Source organism: Homarus americanus, unplaced genomic scaffold (assembly GCF_018991925.1).
Source record: "Homarus americanus isolate GMGI-L3 unplaced genomic scaffold, GMGI_Hamer_2.0 scaffold32583, whole genome shotgun sequence".
Classification (NCBI taxonomy): Eukaryota; Metazoa; Arthropoda; class Malacostraca; order Decapoda; family Nephropidae; genus Homarus; species Homarus americanus.
In genome coordinates this window covers 25,536,019-25,558,001 of record NW_024713129.1, presented here as the reverse complement: position 1 = coordinate 25,558,001, position 21,983 = coordinate 25,536,019, and the positions used below count along the sequence as shown (strand labels likewise).

General features: G+C 41.8%; 1 protein-coding gene across 1 annotated transcript in view; it reads left to right on the top strand.

Annotated features, from left to right (window-relative positions):
• Nucleotides 1-21,983, top strand: part of LOC121870543 (dynein axonemal heavy chain 10-like) — a gene marked incomplete in the record, with an annotated part of 128,200 nt that overhangs the window by 13,196 nt on the left and 93,021 nt on the right. Inside the window, 3 exon segments of the mRNA XM_042372377.1 lie at nucleotides 6,116-6,341; nucleotides 9,951-10,115; nucleotides 19,376-19,484. Of these exon segments, the coding sequence (XP_042228311.1) occupies nucleotides 6,340-6,341; nucleotides 9,951-10,115; nucleotides 19,376-19,484 (276 nt within the window).

Here is a 21,983-nt window from a genome sequence, read left to right as displayed (position 1 = left end):
AACTCTCCCTGACACACACCCCAACATCACACCTCCTGGGACACACACCCCAACATCACACCTTTCCAGACACACACAATCTCTCAAACATCACACTTCCCGACACACACACACCCCAGAATCACACCTCCTGACACACACACCCCAACATCACACCTCCCTGACACACACACCCCAACCCACCCTCCCTGACACACACACCCCAACATCACACCCTGACACACACCAACACTCACACCTCCTGACACACACACCAACATCACACCTCCCACACACACAACTCTAAACATCACACCCCACACACACCCCAAATGATCACACCTCCAGACACACACACCCCAACAGCACACTCTCCTGACACACACACCCCAAAATCACACCTCCTGACACATTCCCCAACATCACACCTCCTACACACACATCCCAGCACTCACACCTGACACACACACACTCCACACTCACACCTTGACACACACACCACCACTGTGTTGACACCTCCTGACACACATCTAATGGGACATCACACCTCCTGACACACTGACAACTTTAAACATCACACCTCTGACACACACACACCTAACATCACTAACCTCCTGACACACACACCTTAACATCACACCTCTGACACACATTCTAACATCACACCTCTGACACACACACACCCCAACATCACACTCTCACGACACACACACCCCAGCATCACACCCTCCCGACACACACGTTTTGGTTGGTACACCAATGATCACACCTCCGACACATCACCCAACATCACAATCCTGACACACACAACCCAACATCACACCTCCCGACACACACCTAAATGATCGATAACATCCTGATCATCATCATCAACTTCAACATCACATCTGACACTCACACACCCAGCATCACACCTCCTGACCACTTAACACTCTGCACAAACATCTACACTCTGCCAGACGCCCTGACACACCCAACATCACAATCCTGACACACACCTCCAACATCACACCTCCTGACACACACACACCCAACATCACACCTCCTGACACACACACCTCAACATCACCCTCCTGACACACACACCAACATCACACCTGACACACACACACCAAGCATCACACCACACTGACACACACACCCCAGCATCACACCCTCCCCTGACACACACCCCAACATCACACCTCCTGACACACACACCCCCAACATCACACCCTTCCTGACACACACTAACCCAACATCACACCTCCTGACACACACCACCCCAACACTCACACACACACACACCAACATCACAATCTCACATCACACCCCTACATCACACCTCCTGACACACACACACTCTAAACATCATATTCTTCCCGACACACACACTCCAGCATCACACCTCCCTGACACACACACCCCAACATAACACCCTCCTGACACACACACCCCAACATCACACCCTCCCTGACACACACACCCCCAACATCACACCCTCCTACACACACACCCCAACATCACACCTTCCAGACACACACACCCCAACATCACACCTCCGACACACACACACCCCAGAATCACACCTCCCTGACACACACACCCCAACATCACACCTCCTGACACACACACTTAAATCACCCTCCTGACACACACAACCCAACATCACACCTGACACACCCCAACATCACACCCTCACTGCACACACCCCAAACATCACACCTCCCTGACACACACACCCCAATTGCACCCCTGACACCCCCAACATCACACCCTCCAGACACACACACACCCCAACATCACACCTCTCCTGACACACACACCCCAACACATCACACCTCCTGACACACACCCCAACATCACAACCTCCCTGCCAACACACACACACCAGCCACACCCACACACACACACACAACCTGCCAACCTGACACACACACACACACCCCGTAATCACACCTGACACACCACACCCCAACACTAACTCCTGACACACACACCCCAATATCACACCCTGACACACACACCCCAGCATCACACCCTGACACACACACACACCCATCACACCTCCCTGACACACACACACCCCAACATCACACCTCTGACACACACACACCCCAACATCACACCCTCCTGACACACACACCCCAACATCACACCCTCCTGACACACACACACCCCAACATCACACCCCGACACACACCCCAACATCACACCTCCTGACACACACACCCCAACATCACACCCCACACCAACCCCAACACCCACACCCCTGACACACACACCCCAACATCACACCCCACACACACACCCCCAACATCACACCTCCTGACAATACCCCACCATCACACCTCCAAGACACCACCACACCCCAACATCACACACACACCCCAACATCACACCTGACACACACCCCAACATCACACCTCCAGACACACACACACCAACATCACACCTCCCGACACACACACACCCCCAGCATCACACCCTCCCTGACACACACACACCCACACACACACCTCCCTGACACACACACACACCCCAGCACTCACACCTCCTGACACACACACCCTGCACCACCTCCTGACACACACACCCCAACATCACACCTCCCTGACACACACACACTCTAAATCACACCTCCTGACACAAACCCCAACACACACACACACACTCTAACATCACACCTCCCACACACACAACTCTAACATCACACCCTGACACACACACACCTAAAGACACTAACTGACACACACACCCCAACATCACACCCTGACACACACACCCCCATCACACCTCCCTGACACACACACCCTAACATCACACCTCCACACACACACACCCCAACATCACACCCACACACACACACCCCAACATCACACCCTCCTGACACACACACCCCAACATCACACCCTCCCACACACACACCCCAAAATCACACCCTCCAGACACACACACCCAACATCACACTCCTGACACACACCCCACACACCCTGACACACACCCCAACACACCTCCTGACACACACCCCTGTCACCTCCCCACACACACACCCCAACATCACACCTCCTGACACAACACACCCCAACATCACACCTGACACACACACACCGCATACACCTCCTGACACACAATCCCCAACATCACACCTCCTGACACACACATCTAAACATCACACCCTCCTGACACACACACCCCCCTGACACACACCCCAACATCACACCCTCCCTGACACACACACCCCAACATCACACCTGACACACACACACCCCAACATCACACCTCCCTGACACACACACCCCAACATCACACCTCCCTGACACACACCCCAACATCACCCTCCCTGACACACACCTCAACATCACACCTACACCAACACACACACACCCCAACATCACACCTCCTGCTGACACACCCCCAACATCACACTCTCCTGACACACACCCTCAACATCACACCTCCTGACACACACACCCCCAACATCACACCTCCTGACACACACACACCCCAACATCACACCTCCTGACACACACACACCAACATCACACCCTCCCAACATCACACCCCAACATCACACCTCCCACACACACACCCCAACACTCACACTCCACACACACACACTCCAGCACTCCACACCCCACACACACACTCCAACACACAACACCTCCTGACACACACCCCAACACACACCTCCACACACACACCCCAACATCCTGACACACACCCCAACATCACACCTCCAGACACACACACCCCAACATCACACCCTGACACACACACCCCAGAACTCACACCTCTGACACACACACTCTAAACATCACACCTCCTGACACACACACCCCAAATCACACCTCCCTGACACACACCTCAACATCACACCTCCTGACACACACCCCAACATCACACCCTCCCTGACACACACACACACCCCAACATCACACCCTCCTGACACACACACACACCCCAACATCACACCTCCTGACACACACCCCAACATCACACCTCCAGACACACACACACCCCAACAGCACACTCCTGACACACACACCCCAACATCACAATCCTGACACACACACCCAACATCACACCCTCCTGACACACACACCCAATCACACCACACACACACACACACCCCACACACACCTCCTGACACACACACACACCCACACATCACACTCCTCCCACACACACCCCAACATCACACCCTCTCGACACACACACACACCAACATCACACCCTCCTGACACACACACACACCCCAACATCACACCTACACACACACACCAACATCACACCCTCCTACACACACACACACCCCAAATGATCACACACTCCTTGACACACACAATCAAACATCACACCTCCCTGACACACAACACCAACACAACTCTGACACACACCACACCCCAACATCACACTCCTAACCACACACACACCATCACACCCACACACACCATCCTCGTTCACACCTGACACAAACCACCCTAACATCACACCTCCCGACACACACACACTAACATCACACCTCCTGACACACACAACATACACCTCCTACATACAACCAACATCACACCCCTCCAACACACACACCCCAACATCACACCTCCTCACACACACACACACCCCAACATCACACCCTCCCCACACACACACCCCAACATCATCACACCCTCCCTACACACACACACCCCAAACATCACACCTCCCCACACACACACCCCCTCACACACACACACACCCCAACATCACACCTCCCCACACACACACACCCCAACATCACACCTCCCCACACACACACACACACCTCCCAACATCACACCCTCCCCCACACACACACACACTCCCCCAACATCACACCCTCTCAACCCACACACACTCCCCAACATCACACACTCCCCACACACACACCCCAACATCACATACCCCTAAAATGGAATTAAGACAGCAAACATAAGGAGTGATGGTCTTATTGTGAGACAAATTTGAGTGTTTGTGACTGCTTTCAGAGTTTAAATATCAGCTGTTGAGGAGCACTGCGCAACACGCATTTCCACCTCTTCTCTCTAATCACCCACACCTTTCTGCTTTTTCACTTCATATTTGAAAATGTTTTGCAATATAATGTTGAAGGGATACAACTTTGCTTATTTATACTTATACTTATCACAATCTATAAAAATAATTTAGGTTTCGTGTTTATTCAAGACATCTTCAGGTCATGAGACCCACTACACCCAGCCAAGAAAGGGTGACCTGACATTCCATCAGAAGGTCAGTAATATGAGTCCACTAATCCCCACCCTACCTCCACCTGACATTGCCTCAGGGCAGGTCAGGTACAGGAGACCCACTAATCCCCCACAGCTCCATGGGATGGAAAATACCAGTCTTTGGTGTAACACACAGCTTCATTCATGCCTGCTTCATATAGATTTTTAATTTTCAAATATATTTTTTCCCAAACTTTTAGATAAACTATTCTGGATTATTATTGGAAAGAAATTGAGTTTCTAACTTATTAGAACTGCATTTACTGACTCCGGTACTTTAGACTGAGGAAACATCCCCAGCACCAACAAAGATTTTGGGGAAGTGGGTTAGTGTCTCTGTGTGCAAGACATCTAGTTTAGACACTCGGAAACTTTTCACAGTAACCGGAAAAGATTCTGGGGATAAGGAATTTTTCCGGTTGCGAAAGTCGTCTGGTTCGCTGGAAATCTCTCATCCCCGAAAGTGCTCTGCACCAATTGTTCCGGCTAACGGGATATCGCTTTAATTGGATAAGCCTTTAACATACCATTTCTGTATACCATCTGTAGTTCAAAGCAATTGACTGTTCTGTCTGTTTCATTTGTGTGAATAGAAAATGATTACAAAATGTTATCCCAGGTAAATAATAAATAAAATGTAATAATATATCATGGGCTACAAATGGGGTCTCAGACTATGATGCACAGTTTAGAAAATTCTGTTAGTTAATTTTAGACAGACTTTTATATAAATAATAGTACATACAATACTTCCTTTTTGTATTTTAATTCAAAAATCTATACTGTACATATAAAACTTTATTTGTCAGTGTTGTTTGTGTGCAGAGTAATATTAGGCAGTCAAAGAATATTTAATTGATTAATATCTTCATTTTATCCAACTGCAGGAGTTATTAGGTGAATGTACTGAACATTGTGATGAGGCCATTGATGAGCTGGTGGACACCTATGATAAGCTAGTGACAACACTAGGGTCAGCTGGACTGTTGTTGGCTGGGGCTGAGGAAGGTGTCTGAGCCTTTAGCTGCACACATTCGTGCTGTCTCAGAAGCAAAAAAGATTAGCACCATTTCTTCTGCATTGGCAATGCAATGTTCAGGAGGCTATAACCATGTGAGATTTATCATTATTATTGTTACATTTCATCATCTTCATCGTTTTATGGCCATTTTCCAATCTTGTCGGGGTTAGCCAGTTTCCAGATGGTAGTTCATTACTGTGGTTTATTTTAATACCTTTTGTTTTTACATATCTCATTTTAATACCACTTACATGAAATGATGTACAGTCTGGGAGAAAAGTTTGCTCCCCGTGGTGAAACTGAGTCACAGGAATGAGTCTCTGAACTGACTTACTCTGACTTTTTCATCTCATTTGGGGGTTGATGCCGCTTCATTTTAGGTGGGAGTGAACTTTTGACCCTGACTGTACAGTACTTAGAAACAGAATTGGAAGATGTCCCAAAGTATTAAGTACTGTAAAAGTTTTGTACTGTATATTAATTGTGGTGTAATAGGTCATTTTGCTGTTATGGTATATGTACAGTAACAGGTATCATCTTAGGGTTATATGAACCCTTTCACATAATTGACTATACATACCGGTACATCAGCTTCTGACTGTATTGACATAATCATCCTGTATTGGCTTGGTTTTAAAAAGATGTTGCAAGTCTGTGCACAGCTACCTTATATATATATATATATATATATATATATATATATATATATATATATATAAATACTGTATGTGTGTGTGTTGCACTGTGGGACTTTGCTTCACAGCTCAGCCAGCAGGTAACTCTCAATTCATCTGATTTTCTTCATATATATAATAGGTACCTCTAATTTAACGCTGGGTCAATTGAACCCAGAGGGTCCCAGGTTAAGTGAAACCGCTATGAATAAAGAACATATGGGATTAATTCAATAGAACCCAGCCCTACTTTCAAACTCCACTTTTTGACGACAATAACTATGTTAGTAGTAAAAATAACATCTTAATTTATGATGGTAATGCACACAATTAATACTTTACACTACAGTACACAGCCAAGGATGGTCGGTCGGTCCCTCCCTCCCCCCCACCCCCCACCAACCGTCCCAAGGAGATGTGTGGATAACCTCAAACTAAAGTTAGGAAAATATAATTGATATTGCTGATTCTCTTGTAAGACCAGGAATATTTTGAATATAAATGTCATATATTTTTTCACAAAAGATAACATATTTTACTCAGATTAAACATTTTATCTAAAAATTGTATGTTTAATGCAAAAAATATGTTGTTTATATTCAAAATGATCACCAAATTATAAGAATTCAGCAATGTAAATTATATTCTGGCTGATAATTTGTATGAATTTTTATGAGCTAAAACCAATATCTACAGTAAAAAAAAAAAAAATATATTCTTCAACACTATCTGTCAATCAAAGTACTCCCACTTTTGCCTCTTCCAATCCGCGAGGTCAGTCCCAACCTCCCCCCACCAATCCTCCATTCAAGAGTTTTTAACATTTAGTAATAAATAATACCTCAGATTAAAAGTTAGGATAATATAATTGACATTGCTGGATTCCTTGTAAGACCAGGAATATTTTGAATATAAATGTCATATATTTTGGACAAAAGATAACATACTTACTCAGATTAAACATTTTATCTAAAATTGTATGTTTAATGCAAAAAATATGTTGTTTATATTCAAAATGATCACCAAATTATAAGAATTCCAGCAATGTAAATTATATTCTGACCGGTAATTTGTATGAATTTTATGAGCTAAAACAGGCAGTCAGGCAGGTGGCGGGTGGGGGTGGTGCGAATCTCAAAATAGCTCGAGACCGGACACTCACGTTGCTGTTGAGAAAATCGCGTAAGTGAAAGTTCAGCTTGGCAGGGCACCGCGTATGTCAAAACGCGTTAAGCGTTGCGGTAATATAATAATATATAATAACATATATATATATATATATATATATATATATATATATATATATATATATATATATATATATATATATATATATATATATATATATATATATATATATATATATATATATATATATATATATATATATATATATATATATATATATATATATATATATGTTTGTGAAATGGTAATATTAAGATATTCTTATGGTCATGGGTGGGCTTGGGATCAGTTCTATAAAGTTTTCTTAGTATTGTTGTCTGAAAGATCTAGGGTATTAAGTTTGAGCCAATATTATGAATATTTATATTCCTCATCAATGAATTCGGACTGCAAATTCACTGTGGAATTAGAGCAAGACTGTAAATTGCCATTCCTAGACTGTCTGATCCACAGAATAGGTAACACTTTTAGGTTCAGTATTTATAGAAAACCAACTAATGTGTGTTCATACATTCATTATTATTCTGCCCACCACAATAGAGTCAAACAGTCAGTATTTTCAACAATGTTTTTACGTGCTTTGAGAATTTGCAGTCCGGAATTCATTGATGAGGAATATAAATATATCTATAATATTGGCTCAAACCTAAATACCCTAGATCTTTATAGACAAATGCCTAAACATTACTAAGAAAACTTTTTATAGAACTGATCCCAAGCCCACCCATGACCATAAGAATATCTTAATATTACCATTTCACAAAAATTTCTCACACATTCCTTTACAACTAAAAACCTGGAACGTCAATGTGGCATTTAAAAACTCATGCACTGTTAAACAAATGTTAATCAAGAACTCCCCCAACAACACAATTGGTTGCATTTATAAAGTTCCTTGCAAGGAATGTAATATGTTTTACTTAGGCCAGACAGGTAAAGATCTTGTAACTAGACTTAAACAACATAAATATAGTGTTAGGACAGGCCAGGAATCCAATGCTCTGTTTGTTCATTTGAGGGATAACAAGCATTGCATTGACTGGGATAATGCCTCCTCAATATTACCTTGTAATTCAATTGATAGTAGGAACATCATAGAATCTAGTCTCATTAAACATACCGAAGCATTCAACATGAATTTGAGTAATGGCATGTACAAACTGGACAATTTTGTAATTAAGAAGATTTGTAACCAGGTGAGAAGGTTGGGTCACCTTACCCTCTGACCTGACTACCGACCGTTGCCTTGCTATTTAAAGATTAGTAGGGTCATTACCTAATACCTGACCATTGTGGGCCTGGTCTCACCCTCCTCTGTATATATACACCTTGTTTTGTACTCCTCTTTAGTCTGTACTCACCCCTGAAGATGTGAATTACACGAAAGCGCTTGGGAACTTCGTGTGTGTGTGTGTGTGTGTGTGTGTGTGTGCGTGTGCGTGTGTGTGTGTCAAGAGGGTGTCATGTTGGGGTGTGTGTGTGTGTGTGTGTGTGCGTGCGTGTGTGCGTGCGTGCGTGCGTGCGTGCGTGCGTGCGTGCGGTTCTTCTTCTTCTTCAATTACCATTGTTTTTACCATGTGGTGTCTTGTCATATTTTTGGTATTTCTCCCAGTTAAAATGATCTCTTTATTCCACCATTAGCTTTAACAAATTCTCTTAATAATTTTGTTGTTGTTGATGTTTATACTGTCAATATATATTTGTTCTTTAATTAGTCTTTTCTACTCTTAACTAATTTTTTAACTCTTGATACTGTGTTTATTTTTTGTCTGATTCCTGCATTAGTTTAGGAAAAATGTAATTTAGATAAAATAATCCAGTGAGGAAACATTCTTACAGGATGTTAGTGAATAGCATTGATGAACTAAAGGGCTGGTTAGAAGGAAAAGAAGTTGTGTTTGGAGTCGAGTCTAACCTAACGCCCACATCCAACCTGACACTCACACCACCTGTCCGTACCCTCACCTCCACGCTAGCAGATGCTCTTGGACATATTGTCAGAAGGTAGATTAAACAAGTCTTCCAGTTTGATTATATGCAAAACAATTAAAATTTCAGGAAATTGAGGGCAAAATTAGATGAGGTCAACTACTGTACAGTTGTATCGTATATTACGTGCATTTAACTTAAATGCATTCAACTTTACGCGCCTCGCTTGGGGGGGCGGGGGGCAACACAATGAGTGTAGGAACGTATGGCTGGGGGGAGATACCTGTATTTTATAGCATTTGAAACTCATTGCAATATAAAATGCACCACACATTTCAGCAGGGAGTATTTAGAAAAAAAACTTTTGTATGTACAGTACTATATTTTCCTGCAGTAGCTATAGTTTTCTTAAAATAATATATACAGTACCGGTAAATGTGAGGCAATTAAAACATCCAATAATTACTTAAATGCGTAATATATTAGGAGGACACGTTGCTACCTGTAATAAAATTGCAATTCTCAAAACCCCATCCCGCACCCTCCATCACACGCATTGCTACCGTCATCTTTTGCCCTAGAGCGAGCAGTAAACAAATGTCAACTCTCGAGGAGTGGAGATGGGTGGGATGTCGAAGTTGCATTCTGGACTCTATCACAAAACCTTTTTTTTTAGAAAAAAATTATTTTTGTTCGATCCAGAATGCGACGTCTAGTTTGATTACCCGAGCAGGAGGTGGAGAGGGAGGTGACATTGCTTAGAAGGCTCCGCTAGCTTAGGTCCACATTATAATTATAAACTTTTGGAATATTTTCCAATATTAGGAACATTTCCCGGAAGGTAAAAATTTTAATTTACATATCCCAATTAAGATACTCACTTTATTCTGATGAGGAAGAAGAAGGTTCTGGTTGTGGAGATTAACTAGGTGGGGGAGGGGAACTCAGTACCACCACATGTGAAGCATCTTTCAGAGATAGGTGAATATAGCTGTTTTGAAAGGTTTTTTGAAGATTTCCAAAAGCCCACTTGTTTGATTTGACTGAGGCTCATATGCTGCAGAAAGACCACAGACCCTGCATATTTCCTGGTGTCATGTTCCAAAAATTTTTTGCCAGGGTCTACTTGACTCACTAACTGAGATAAATATTTTGTCATTTGACAAGGAGACAATTTCTTACCATCCTGCGATGAGAATACATAGGGGCCTCGATTAGGAAATCTGGTTAACCATTCTTGAAGAATCTTAACTGGGCACAGTATATGAGGAACCCTTGTCTCATCCATTAGCAGTTTTATCCTGATAGGTTGAGCTTGAAAATCCTCCCTTTCATTTTTTTCTTAGAATCTCCGTAGGAAAAAGGGTGTCATTTTCCTCAGATAATACCAATAATGATGGATTAATGGAAATTGAAATCAGTTCACTGATTTTCATACCTGTTGCTATTGCTAGAAGGAAGGCTGCCTTCTGGAGCAATCTGTCCCGGTTCAGATTTATATTGTAATTAGGCCCCATAAGAAATTTAGTACTTTTATCTAGAGACCAAGGTGGGATTCTCTTAGGCCGAGGGGGTCCGTGAATGAAAAAGGATGGTCTGAGCATTTGATAAATTCTTGGGTTCAAAGTAATATTAAAACCCCACACCAGAGGGTCAACCAATGCTGATTTATAAGATACAATTGTAGATCCTTGAAGGCCTTTAACTCTGAACAGAAAATCTAAAAATTCTAACACCACTTTTTCTGACAATGTGATTGGAGTCATTAACCTGATAAATTATTGAAAAAGTTTCCAAGCTTTCTCATATTGCATAGAAGTTTTGGGTCTTTGACTTGCTATCACTTGGTTAACTATATTTGAATTACCCAACAATCTATTTAAACATATTTTGAGAAACTGCAAGCGTGAAGTGCCAAGGATATCTCGAAATGAGGGTGAAGTACCTGGTCTAGACATCCTTGTTGCAATTGTAGTGGATGCGAGCACCATTCTAACAGATCCAGACACCACGGATGTTGGATCCACTATGGCGCAATTAAGAGGACCTTTTCCTAGAAGGATCTGAGTTCTTTAACCACTTTGGGCACCATTTTCACAGGTGGAAGCAGATAGAATGAATTCCAACTTTCAAATCTATGAGAAGAGCATTTCCTAAAAGATTCGATCGTTCCAGAGATGCATAAGTTGGCATCTTGTGATTGTTTTGTGAGGCAAAGAGATCTATTTGTAGAGTCCCAAACCTCCTCACTAGACTCTTGAACTTCGATATCTTTAGCGACGATTCTGTTTCCATCGATACTGGCCTGAGACAGGACAACGCATCTGCCCAATTGTTTTGTACTTCCGGTATGTGAGTTGCTTTGAGGTAAAGTGTTTGTGTTACACAAACTTTGAATTTTTTAATTTTATTTTATTTATTTTTTACAGTGTGAGAAGGGGCCAAGATCTGGTTGAGCCTTGATGATTGAGACAAAACACTGCTGCAATATTGTCCATGGCAAACAGAAATGATATGTTTTTGAAATTTGGGTTTGCCAACAAAAGGAATAGAACTACTGCTAATTCACTTATGTTTATGTGTTTGTCTCAAAGGGAGTTGCTCCACTTCCCTTGACGGAACTCTCCTTTTGAGGAATGGTATCCTCATCCTATCTCGAACGTGTCTGGACAAACGACCAAGTCTGTTTGAGGGGGGAACCCAGGGAGATGAACCGATTAGATTGCCCAAATTTGTCCACCATGACAAATGAATATTTATTTGAATAGGGAGAGAAGAAGCAATATTTTTTTTCTGTGAAGCAACTTTGACCCCAGATGACTTAGTTGCTTCTTCCTTACGTTCCCAAAGGAACTACTTTGGTGGCAAAATTCAACAGACCCCGTAGTTTTTCCCAATCGTGCCAAGAAACCTCTTGCTTTACACAAAAGGCTTCTTCTTGGTTTATCACATCTGTTACTTTTGCTTTTGGTAAACTGACTGGCTGCTTATTGGTGTCCCAATGGAGACCTAACCAATCCAATTTCTGACAGGGTAGGAGATTTGATTTGACCTGGTTTATCTGTAATCCTAGGTTTTCAATTAGTACTAGAGTATGTTGGGTCGCCCTTTGACAGTCTTCGAAAGAGTTTTCTACTATCAGCAAATCGTCTAGATAAGCAAAAGTTCTTATGCCCTCCTTCGCAAGGATCTTCCTGGGGATGTTCGCAGTTTTGTAAACACTTTTGGCACAATTATTAGGCCAAATGGCATCACTGTTAATTGATAACTTACATCCCCCACTGCGAACACAAGAAACTTTCTGTACCTGGGAGCAACAGGAACGTGATAAAAGGCATCTTCGAGATCCTCCTTGAGATCCAAGCATTGGGCAAGATGCTTCAGATGATCTGAAGCATATATATATATATATATATATATATATATATATATATATATATATATATATATATATATATATATATATATATATATATATATATATATATATATATATATATATATATATATATATATATATATATATATATATATATATATATATATATATATAATGAGCTTGTTCAGGATGGAAAGATCTAAAATCCACCTATTTTCCCATCCCCGTAGATGACCCAGCTGTCTGGCTTCATTGGGAGGGAATGACCACTGTTGTGGTGGAATAAGGTCTCCTTCCACTTCTGAACAAACGGCCACCCCTACTCCATTTTGAATTGTTTCTTCCTCTAAAGTTTCCTCTAGGTTGATAACTGAACCTAGCAGCTGGCCCTGTACCCCTGTTAGACCTTCCACTTTTAAATTTCCAAAAGGTCTTAGGACTCCTGGGAACAGTAATATGAATAGCTTGCTTATTCCTCAAACAAAGCAGGAGAAAGAGGGGAAGAACGTAGCAATAAATAAGCACTAACCGCTTAAGCATTATTAGTGGCTTGCTTCCTTAAGTAGGCTTTTAGTTTTAGGGCTTTCAACAACATTTACAGGGAATATGGGATCCCTTGTATAGAAGCAGTAAAACATGTCTACTTCTGAACTGTCCTCATATTTCAGTACCAAATTAGTCAATAACTGACACATCATGATTGCAGACCAAATATCCACTGCCAACTTCGTGAATTTGAACTCTTCCTGCAACAGTGCAAAAGCAACTGGTTTCAAATTTATTTCATAGCTTATGTCAGCATATTTTGGAGCCGATAAATACTGGGAAAGTTCATAAAAGGAATTTTTTTTTTCATTGCATTGGAACTTCAAAAAACTAAACTTGTGATCATTCCAATCTGAGGGAATGAATTAAGTCTTTCATTATGTTAGCCCAGACTTCATCTATTTCAGAGATCATTTTGGGGGAAATAACAGGCCAAGAAATTGTAGTATCACCTTCTAAAAACAATGAATGATGACCCACAGTTGCCTGCTTGGCCTTCCTGTCTCTTTTCAAGTGCTGAGAGATCAGGAAGTTTAGAAACATTTTCATAAAATATCTTGAATAAGGAATCCACAGATCCTGATGTTGTTTAAAACAAAGAAAACTTAGGTCTTACCAATGTTACCCAAGGCCTGTTTGGATCATCCTTACACTCAATGTTCTCCATCAGCTGCGTGGCAGTCGACTGCAGTAAGTCTCAACAGGTTCTCCCTGCTCTAGTGACTGAAGACTATTAGTGCAATCTTTCTCATCCTGATTCTGGAATCCACTAAAATCGGGCTGACTAGGTTGAGATTCTTGTCTTAAATATCCAATAACCTACTTTTCTTAGCAGAAGCAGGTTGGTCTAACTGGGGATTAAGTCTCTTACCTATCACCCTTAATTCTAAACTTTCTGCTAACTTGGGATCTTTCCAGTGTTTTACATTTAGAATTTTACTCTTTAAGGCTTTATTTCATGTATTTTTTATTTGCATCTTTGATAATTCCTTCTTATTTCATGCAGTTTGATTCATTTAAACTATTTGATCATAACAAACTGCACAATCCAATGGTGAAAACAGGTTGTCTGAGACACAGCTGCTATGATTTATGCGAGTCAAATGAGGATCTAACTTGATAATCCAAGTGACTCTACATCCTTGATAATTACATGTAGTACAGTCCCCTTGGGTTCTGGGTGAAGCTACTACTACTGAATTCACATCCTCTACTGACGGACAATTCCTTGTATGTACTGTATGAGCTGAACTTTCTAGTCCTTGTAGCTCGTCACTCAACACTAGTTCCCCAGGGACAGTTCCATGGTCTCCTCCTTCATCCAGCTGTCCAGACAACTGTCCTTCTTCCTCCAGTTGCACATCACTCATCTAAACTAGGAGGAACACTATTAGTCACATTGTATCATCATAATAATACAAGGGAGATAATAAAACTTTCTCCCAAACATAATCAGTATGACTCCTAACTGTGATATTTTAGTAAGGTATTTGATTTAATATCTCTTGTCACCAGTGTGACAATCATAAACAAGTAACTCACTATATCATACACCTCTCCCTTCTCTTATCTCAATTATCCCTCAGCTCAGTGAACTTAGTGAACTTTGTTACTTAATCAAGCTAACTTCATTTTAGAGCACTTATATTTTGAGAGATCAGCAAGTTCTCTATTTGTTGCCAATCAGGGTGCACAGACATCACCGCTTCAACTAATCATGTTTGAGCAATGATGCCTGAGTGAGCATCAAGTCACCTGGAAGGGTTGACAGTGCTGAGCTGCTACCATAGTCCTCCATTGGCTAACATTGTTCACTATTACTATAGCAAAATGTATTGGGCTGAAAATTCCACCCTGAATGGTTCTCATTTAACTCATACTGAGGATACAAGGTTCATCCCAACATAACTCAAGATTGCTAGTAAGACTGGAAGGTCAGCGTCCGGAAGGATCACTGAGACTAGCAGCCTCGCTAAAGTTTGCTTTGAAAGGCTGAACCCGCTACTGAGGACATGACTAAAATAGAGCTATGAAGAGAAAAACTTAACTCTGGCTTCATGCTCACTCAAGCATTATTGCTCAAGCTAACAGGGGAACAGGACCAGCTGGTAGGTTCAGTTATCAACCTCCCAATGAAGCCAGATAGCTGGGCCGTCAAGGTGGTTGGGAAAACAGGTGGACTTCTTCCATATGGGCTTACAAGGCAATGAAAGGGGGCCTCACATGAACATGGTTGAGGCGTGCTCCCCCAGTGTTACCAAAAAGTGGTAAAAAACCAACCCCCTTACTCACAGAATTTGTAATTCAATTGTTAAACAGAGGTGTGATAGAACTGTTGCAGTCAGAGAAATGTTTCATGTCTCGCTTATTCCCAGTCCCCAAGAAAGGCAGCAACAAATTGAAGTGGATTTTAGATCTTTCCGTCCTGAACAAGTTCATTACCAAAACAAGTTTCAAGATGCTCACTTACGAACATTGGGGCATCTACTTCCGCCCAATGCTTGGATCTCGAAGACGCCTATTATCACGTGCCTAATGCTTACATGTACAGAAAGTTTCTAGTGTTCACAGTGGGGTATGTAAGTTATCAATTCACAGTGATGCCATTCGGCCTGACAATTGTGCCAAAAGTGTTTACAAAACTGGCAAACATCCCCAGAGAGATCGTTGTGGAGGAGGGCATATGATCTTTTGCTTATCTAGACGATTGGCTGATAGTAGGAAACTCTTTCGAAGATTGTCAAAGGGCGATCCAATGTACACTAGTACTATTTCAAAACATAGGATTAAAGATAAACCAGGTCAAATAAAATCTTATACCATGTTAGAAATTGGATTGCTTTGGTCTTCATTGGGACACCAATCAGCAGTCAGTCAGTCTACCAGAAGCAAAGGTAACATGTGATAAACCAAGAAGGAGCCTTTTGTGTAAAGCAAGAGGTTTCTCGGCACGATTGGGAAAAATTACGGGGTCTGTTGAATTTTTGCCACCATAGTAGTTCCTTTGGGCACGTTAAGGAAGAAGCAACTAACTCATCTGGGGTCGAATTTGCTTAACAGACAGAGAAATATTGCTTCTTCTCTCCCTATTCAGATTAAGAATCATCTGTCATGGTGGAAAAATTTGGACAATCTAATTGGGTCATCTCCCTGGGTTCCCCCTCAAACAGACTTGGGCGTTTGTATGGACGCGTCCGAAATAGGATGGGGATACCATTCTCAAAAGGAGAGTTCCGTCAAGGGAAGTGGAGCGACTCCCCTTGGGACAAACACATAAACGTAAAAGAATTAGCAGTAGTCCTATTCTTTTTGTTGACAAACCCAAATTTAAAAACATGACAATGATGTTTGCCATGGACAACAGAGTGGCAGTGTTTTGTCTCAATCATCAAGGCTCAACCAGATCTTGGCCCCTCCTAAAATTGTCAGATAATTTTTTCAAAGTTTGTGTAACACAAACACTTTACCTCAAAGCAACTCACATACCGGGAGTACAAAGCAATTGGGCAAATGCGTTGTCCCATCTCAGGCCAGTATCGATGGAAACAAAATGGTCCCTAAAGATTTCGAAGTTCAAAAGTCTAGTGAGGAAGTTTGTTGCTCCACAAATAGAACTCGTTGCCTCACAAAACAATCACAAGATGCCAACTTATGCATCTCTAGAACGATCAATTTTTTTTGGAAATGCTCTACTCATAGATTGGAACCATTGGAATTCAATCTATCTGTTCCCACCTGTGAAAATGTTGCCCAAAGTGGTTCACAAACTCAGATCCTTCCAAGGGAAGGTCCTCTTAATTCCACCATTTTGGATCCTACAACTGTGGTGTCTGGATCTGTTGGACTGGTGCTCGCATCCACTACAATTGCAACAGGGATGTCTAGAACAGGTACAGCACCCTTAGTTCGAGATAGCCTTGGCATTTCGTGCTTGCAGTTTCTCGAAAGATGTTTAAATAGATTGTTGGGTAATTCCAATATACACTAGTTAACCAAGTGATAGCAGGTCACAGACCCCGAACTTCTATGCAATATGAGAAAACTTGGAAACTTTTTCAACAATTTATCAGGTTAACGACACCAATCACATTGTCGGAAACAGTGGTGTTAGAATTTTTAGATTTTCTGTTCAGAGTTAAAGGCCTTCAAGAATCAACAATTGCATCTCATAAATTGGCATTGGTTGACCTTTTGGCATGGGGTTTTACTATTACTTTGAACCCAAGAATTTATCCAATGCTCAGATCATCCTTTTTCATTCAGGGACCCCCTCGGCCTAAGAGAATCTCACCTTGGTCTCTAGATAAAGTTACTAAATTTCTTATGAGACCTAATTACAATATAAATCTGAACCGGGACAGATTGCTCCAGAAGGCAGCCTTCCTTTCAGCAATAGCAACAGGTATGAGAATCAGTGAGCTGATTTCAATTTCCAATAATCCATCACTATTGATATTTTCTGAGGAAGATGTCACCCGTTTTCTTACGGAGATCCTTAGAAAAATGAAAGGGAGGATTTTCGAGCTCAACCTATCAGGATAAAATGGTTGATGGATGAGACCAGGGTTCCTCATATATTTTGCCTGGTTAGGAATCTTCAAGAATGGTTAACCAGGTTCCCTAATCGAGACCCCTATGTATTCTCATCACTGGATGGTAAGAAATTGTCTTCTAGTCAAATGACAAAATATTTACCGGGTACCGTATCTCAGTTAGTGAGTAAATCAGACCATGGCAAGAAATTTTGGGCACATGACACCAGGAAATATGCAGGGTCTGTGGCCTTTCTGTGGCATATGAGCCTCAGTCAGATCAAACAAGTGGGCTTTTGGAGATCTTCAAAAATCTTTTAAAACAGCTATCTTCATCTATCTCTGAAAGATGCTTCACATGTGGTAGTGCTGGGGTCCCCTCCCCCACCTAGTCAATTTCCACAACCAGGACCTTCTTCTCCCTCATCAGAGTAAAGTGAGTACATTATCCTAATTTGGATATGTAAATTAACATTTTACTTTCTGGTAAATGTTCGTAATACTTACAGTATTGAAAAATAATCCAAAAAGTTTATAATTATAATCTGTACCTAGCTAGCAGAGCCTTATATGCAATATCACCTCCCTCTCCACCTCATGCTCGGGTAATCAAGGCCATTTTTTTTTTTTTTTCTCTCCTAAAACCCCTTTTTGTGATATAGTCCAGAATGCGACGTTGACATTCCACCCATCTCCACCCTTCGAGAGTTGACATTTGTTTACTGCTCGCTCTAGGGCAAGAGATGACGGCAGCAATGCGTGTGATGAAGGGTGCGGGAGGGGGTTTTGAGAATTGCAATTAAATGCCAGGTAGCGACGTGTATCTGTCTGTTGGTAATTAATGTCTAACTTACTAATTGTATTCTCTCCATGTCTAGTGCCATGTGCTTCCGTCACTGGGTAGAACTAGATGATGGGACAGTATCTCTCAACCCAGCACCCACAGCTGATGATGATACTCTGGCATCATCCACCTTTTACAGTCAGGTGTGTGGTTAGAGAGTAGGAGGAATATTGAATTGATATAATAGAGGTGCTGAAAACTAATAGTTCACATCTTGACTCCTAATTACTTCAGTTATTTTTAAATGTTAAAGAAAGGTGTAGGAAGAATAAGTCAGACTTTTGAAAGGTATAAGAGGGATTTAGAAATACGAGGATTCTTTTCTAGATCATCAGAAAACTATGGGCTATTTGTATTCCCTCCATTTTCTCATATAGAGCAACAATACAATGGTAGAATTTTATTTCATATACAGTTAACCCTCACTTTACGCGGTCCCACTTTCCACGTTTACGCGGTGCCCTGCCGGAACCCAGGATGCTCACATTCCGCGGTGCGTGTACCCCTTTACTCGGAGAGCGGCTGGCGAGCCGCGCCATTTTTGGATCCAAACCTCCTGCCATCCGCCATGTTGTGTAAGCTGCGCGAACATGGTGCGCACAAGGTCGCCCAGTCATCAAAACATTACCAGTTCTTCACCCGCCACCCACCACAGCCGGCCCAAGTCAGTGATAGTGATAATTATGGTGAGGATATGGACTTATATGGACTTTGGGGAGTTTGACAAAGAGGCCCTGCAAGCCTCTGTGGTGGATAGTGATACAATTGATACAAGTGACACAGGTGAGGGCCAATAATCTGCCCTCTGCCTCGGAACCAACCGCCCATCCCCGTGTGCCCAGCCATTTTTTCTACTAATGTAAGTGTTAAAAACCTAATATTATTGATATTTCTCTTAATTATTAATTGTGTGTGCATACCATCATAAAGTTAAGATAATATTTTTACTACAACATAGTTGTGTGTCGTCAAAAAGTGGAGTTTGGGGATCGGCCCGGACTCCATTTCAATTAATCCCATATGTTATGTTATTTGCTTTACGCGTTTCTCACTTTACGCGGGACCCTCCGGGTTACATTAACCGCGTAAAGTGAGGGTTAACTGTATTGTACTTCACTGAAGGGACACATAGAGTATGGCTCAATGAGTAGTAAGGATGAGATTGAATAAAAATACATTTGTGGGGACATAATAAATGTTTTGGGGTGGGGGGTTAATATCTGTTGAAGTAGGAATTTATTTTTTTGTTGTGGACAAAGTGTAGAATTATGAATTTCAAGGATATTTCCTATTTCATTAGAGGAATTTGCTTGGAAGAGGAATCGGATGCTAATGTAGTGTTGTCATGTGGAAGAACCATTTATGGGTAAAATTATATATTTTTACCCTATTTATCTAATGGCAGCCCAGTAGAGGTGGCCATGCTGAGGGATCTAGGCTAATGACCTGTTTTTGATCCCTCCACTGTTTTTGATAATTTTGTCAGGGGCAACTCGAAGCCCAGTACTGTACTGTTCGTGATTCCATAGCTTGGGCTGGTCGAACGTTCCGTAGGTCTAATGCCCTCTATGTGAAAAAGTATTTCCTTGTATTTGTACTGCATGATAACTTGGTGAGCTTGTAGTTATGTCCCCTTATGTTGGTGGTGCGTGACATCACAAAGAAATGGCCTGGGTTCATGTTTTCCAGCACTTTCAGGATTTTCATTGTTTCAATGAGATCTGCCCTGTTGTGCCTCATCTAAACGGTTATTAGTCCTACTTGAGTAATCGAGATGACATAGTTCTGGAATCATTTTAGTCGTTCTGTGTTGCACTTTTTTATGGGATGTTAGGCCTTTCTAGAGGTAGGGTTTCTATGCCTTTACTGTATACAGTAATCCAGACTGGGACTTATGTCAGATTTGTAAAGTTGAAGGAGCATTTTCCTATCTTGGTTTGTTTTCTCCATTTCGACAGTATCTAGAGAAGTGTTATTAATATAATAGTATTTTGGGGTTGTTGCATTGTCAGTTTAGGGACCATTTGAACAGCTCATTCAGGTCTTCCTGCATTGTTGCAACATCATCCTCACTTGCTACCTTCCCAAATATACTCATGTCGTCCGTAAACTTGGCAATGTAGCTCGATATTTTTTCATTTGTCATTAATGTAGATCACAAACAGGTTGGGTACAAGGATAGAGCCTTGTGGTACTCCACTGAGAACCATTTTCCATTCGGGATGTACAGTGGTCCCCGATTTACGCTGTCAATTGAACCTGCGGAGTAGCGCGTAAAACGAGAAACGGGTAAATGGAATAACAGAACATATTGGATTAATTGAAATAGAGACTGGGCCGACTCCCAAACTCCACTTTTTCCAACACAATACCTACGTTGTAGAAAAAATAACATCTTAATTTTATGATGGTATGCACACACAATTAATATTTAAGAGAAATACAGTCGCCAGGTTAATGTCCATTCAAATAATGGACTCGACTTCCCCCCCTCTCTTCCCACGCTCGCTGGCTCCTCCCTCTCTGAGAAATGTTAGGGTGAAAACACTAGATTTTAAGGTATAGTAATAAATAATACCTCAGACTAAAGTTAGGATAATATAATTGACATTGCTGGATTCCCCGCAAGACCAGGAATACTT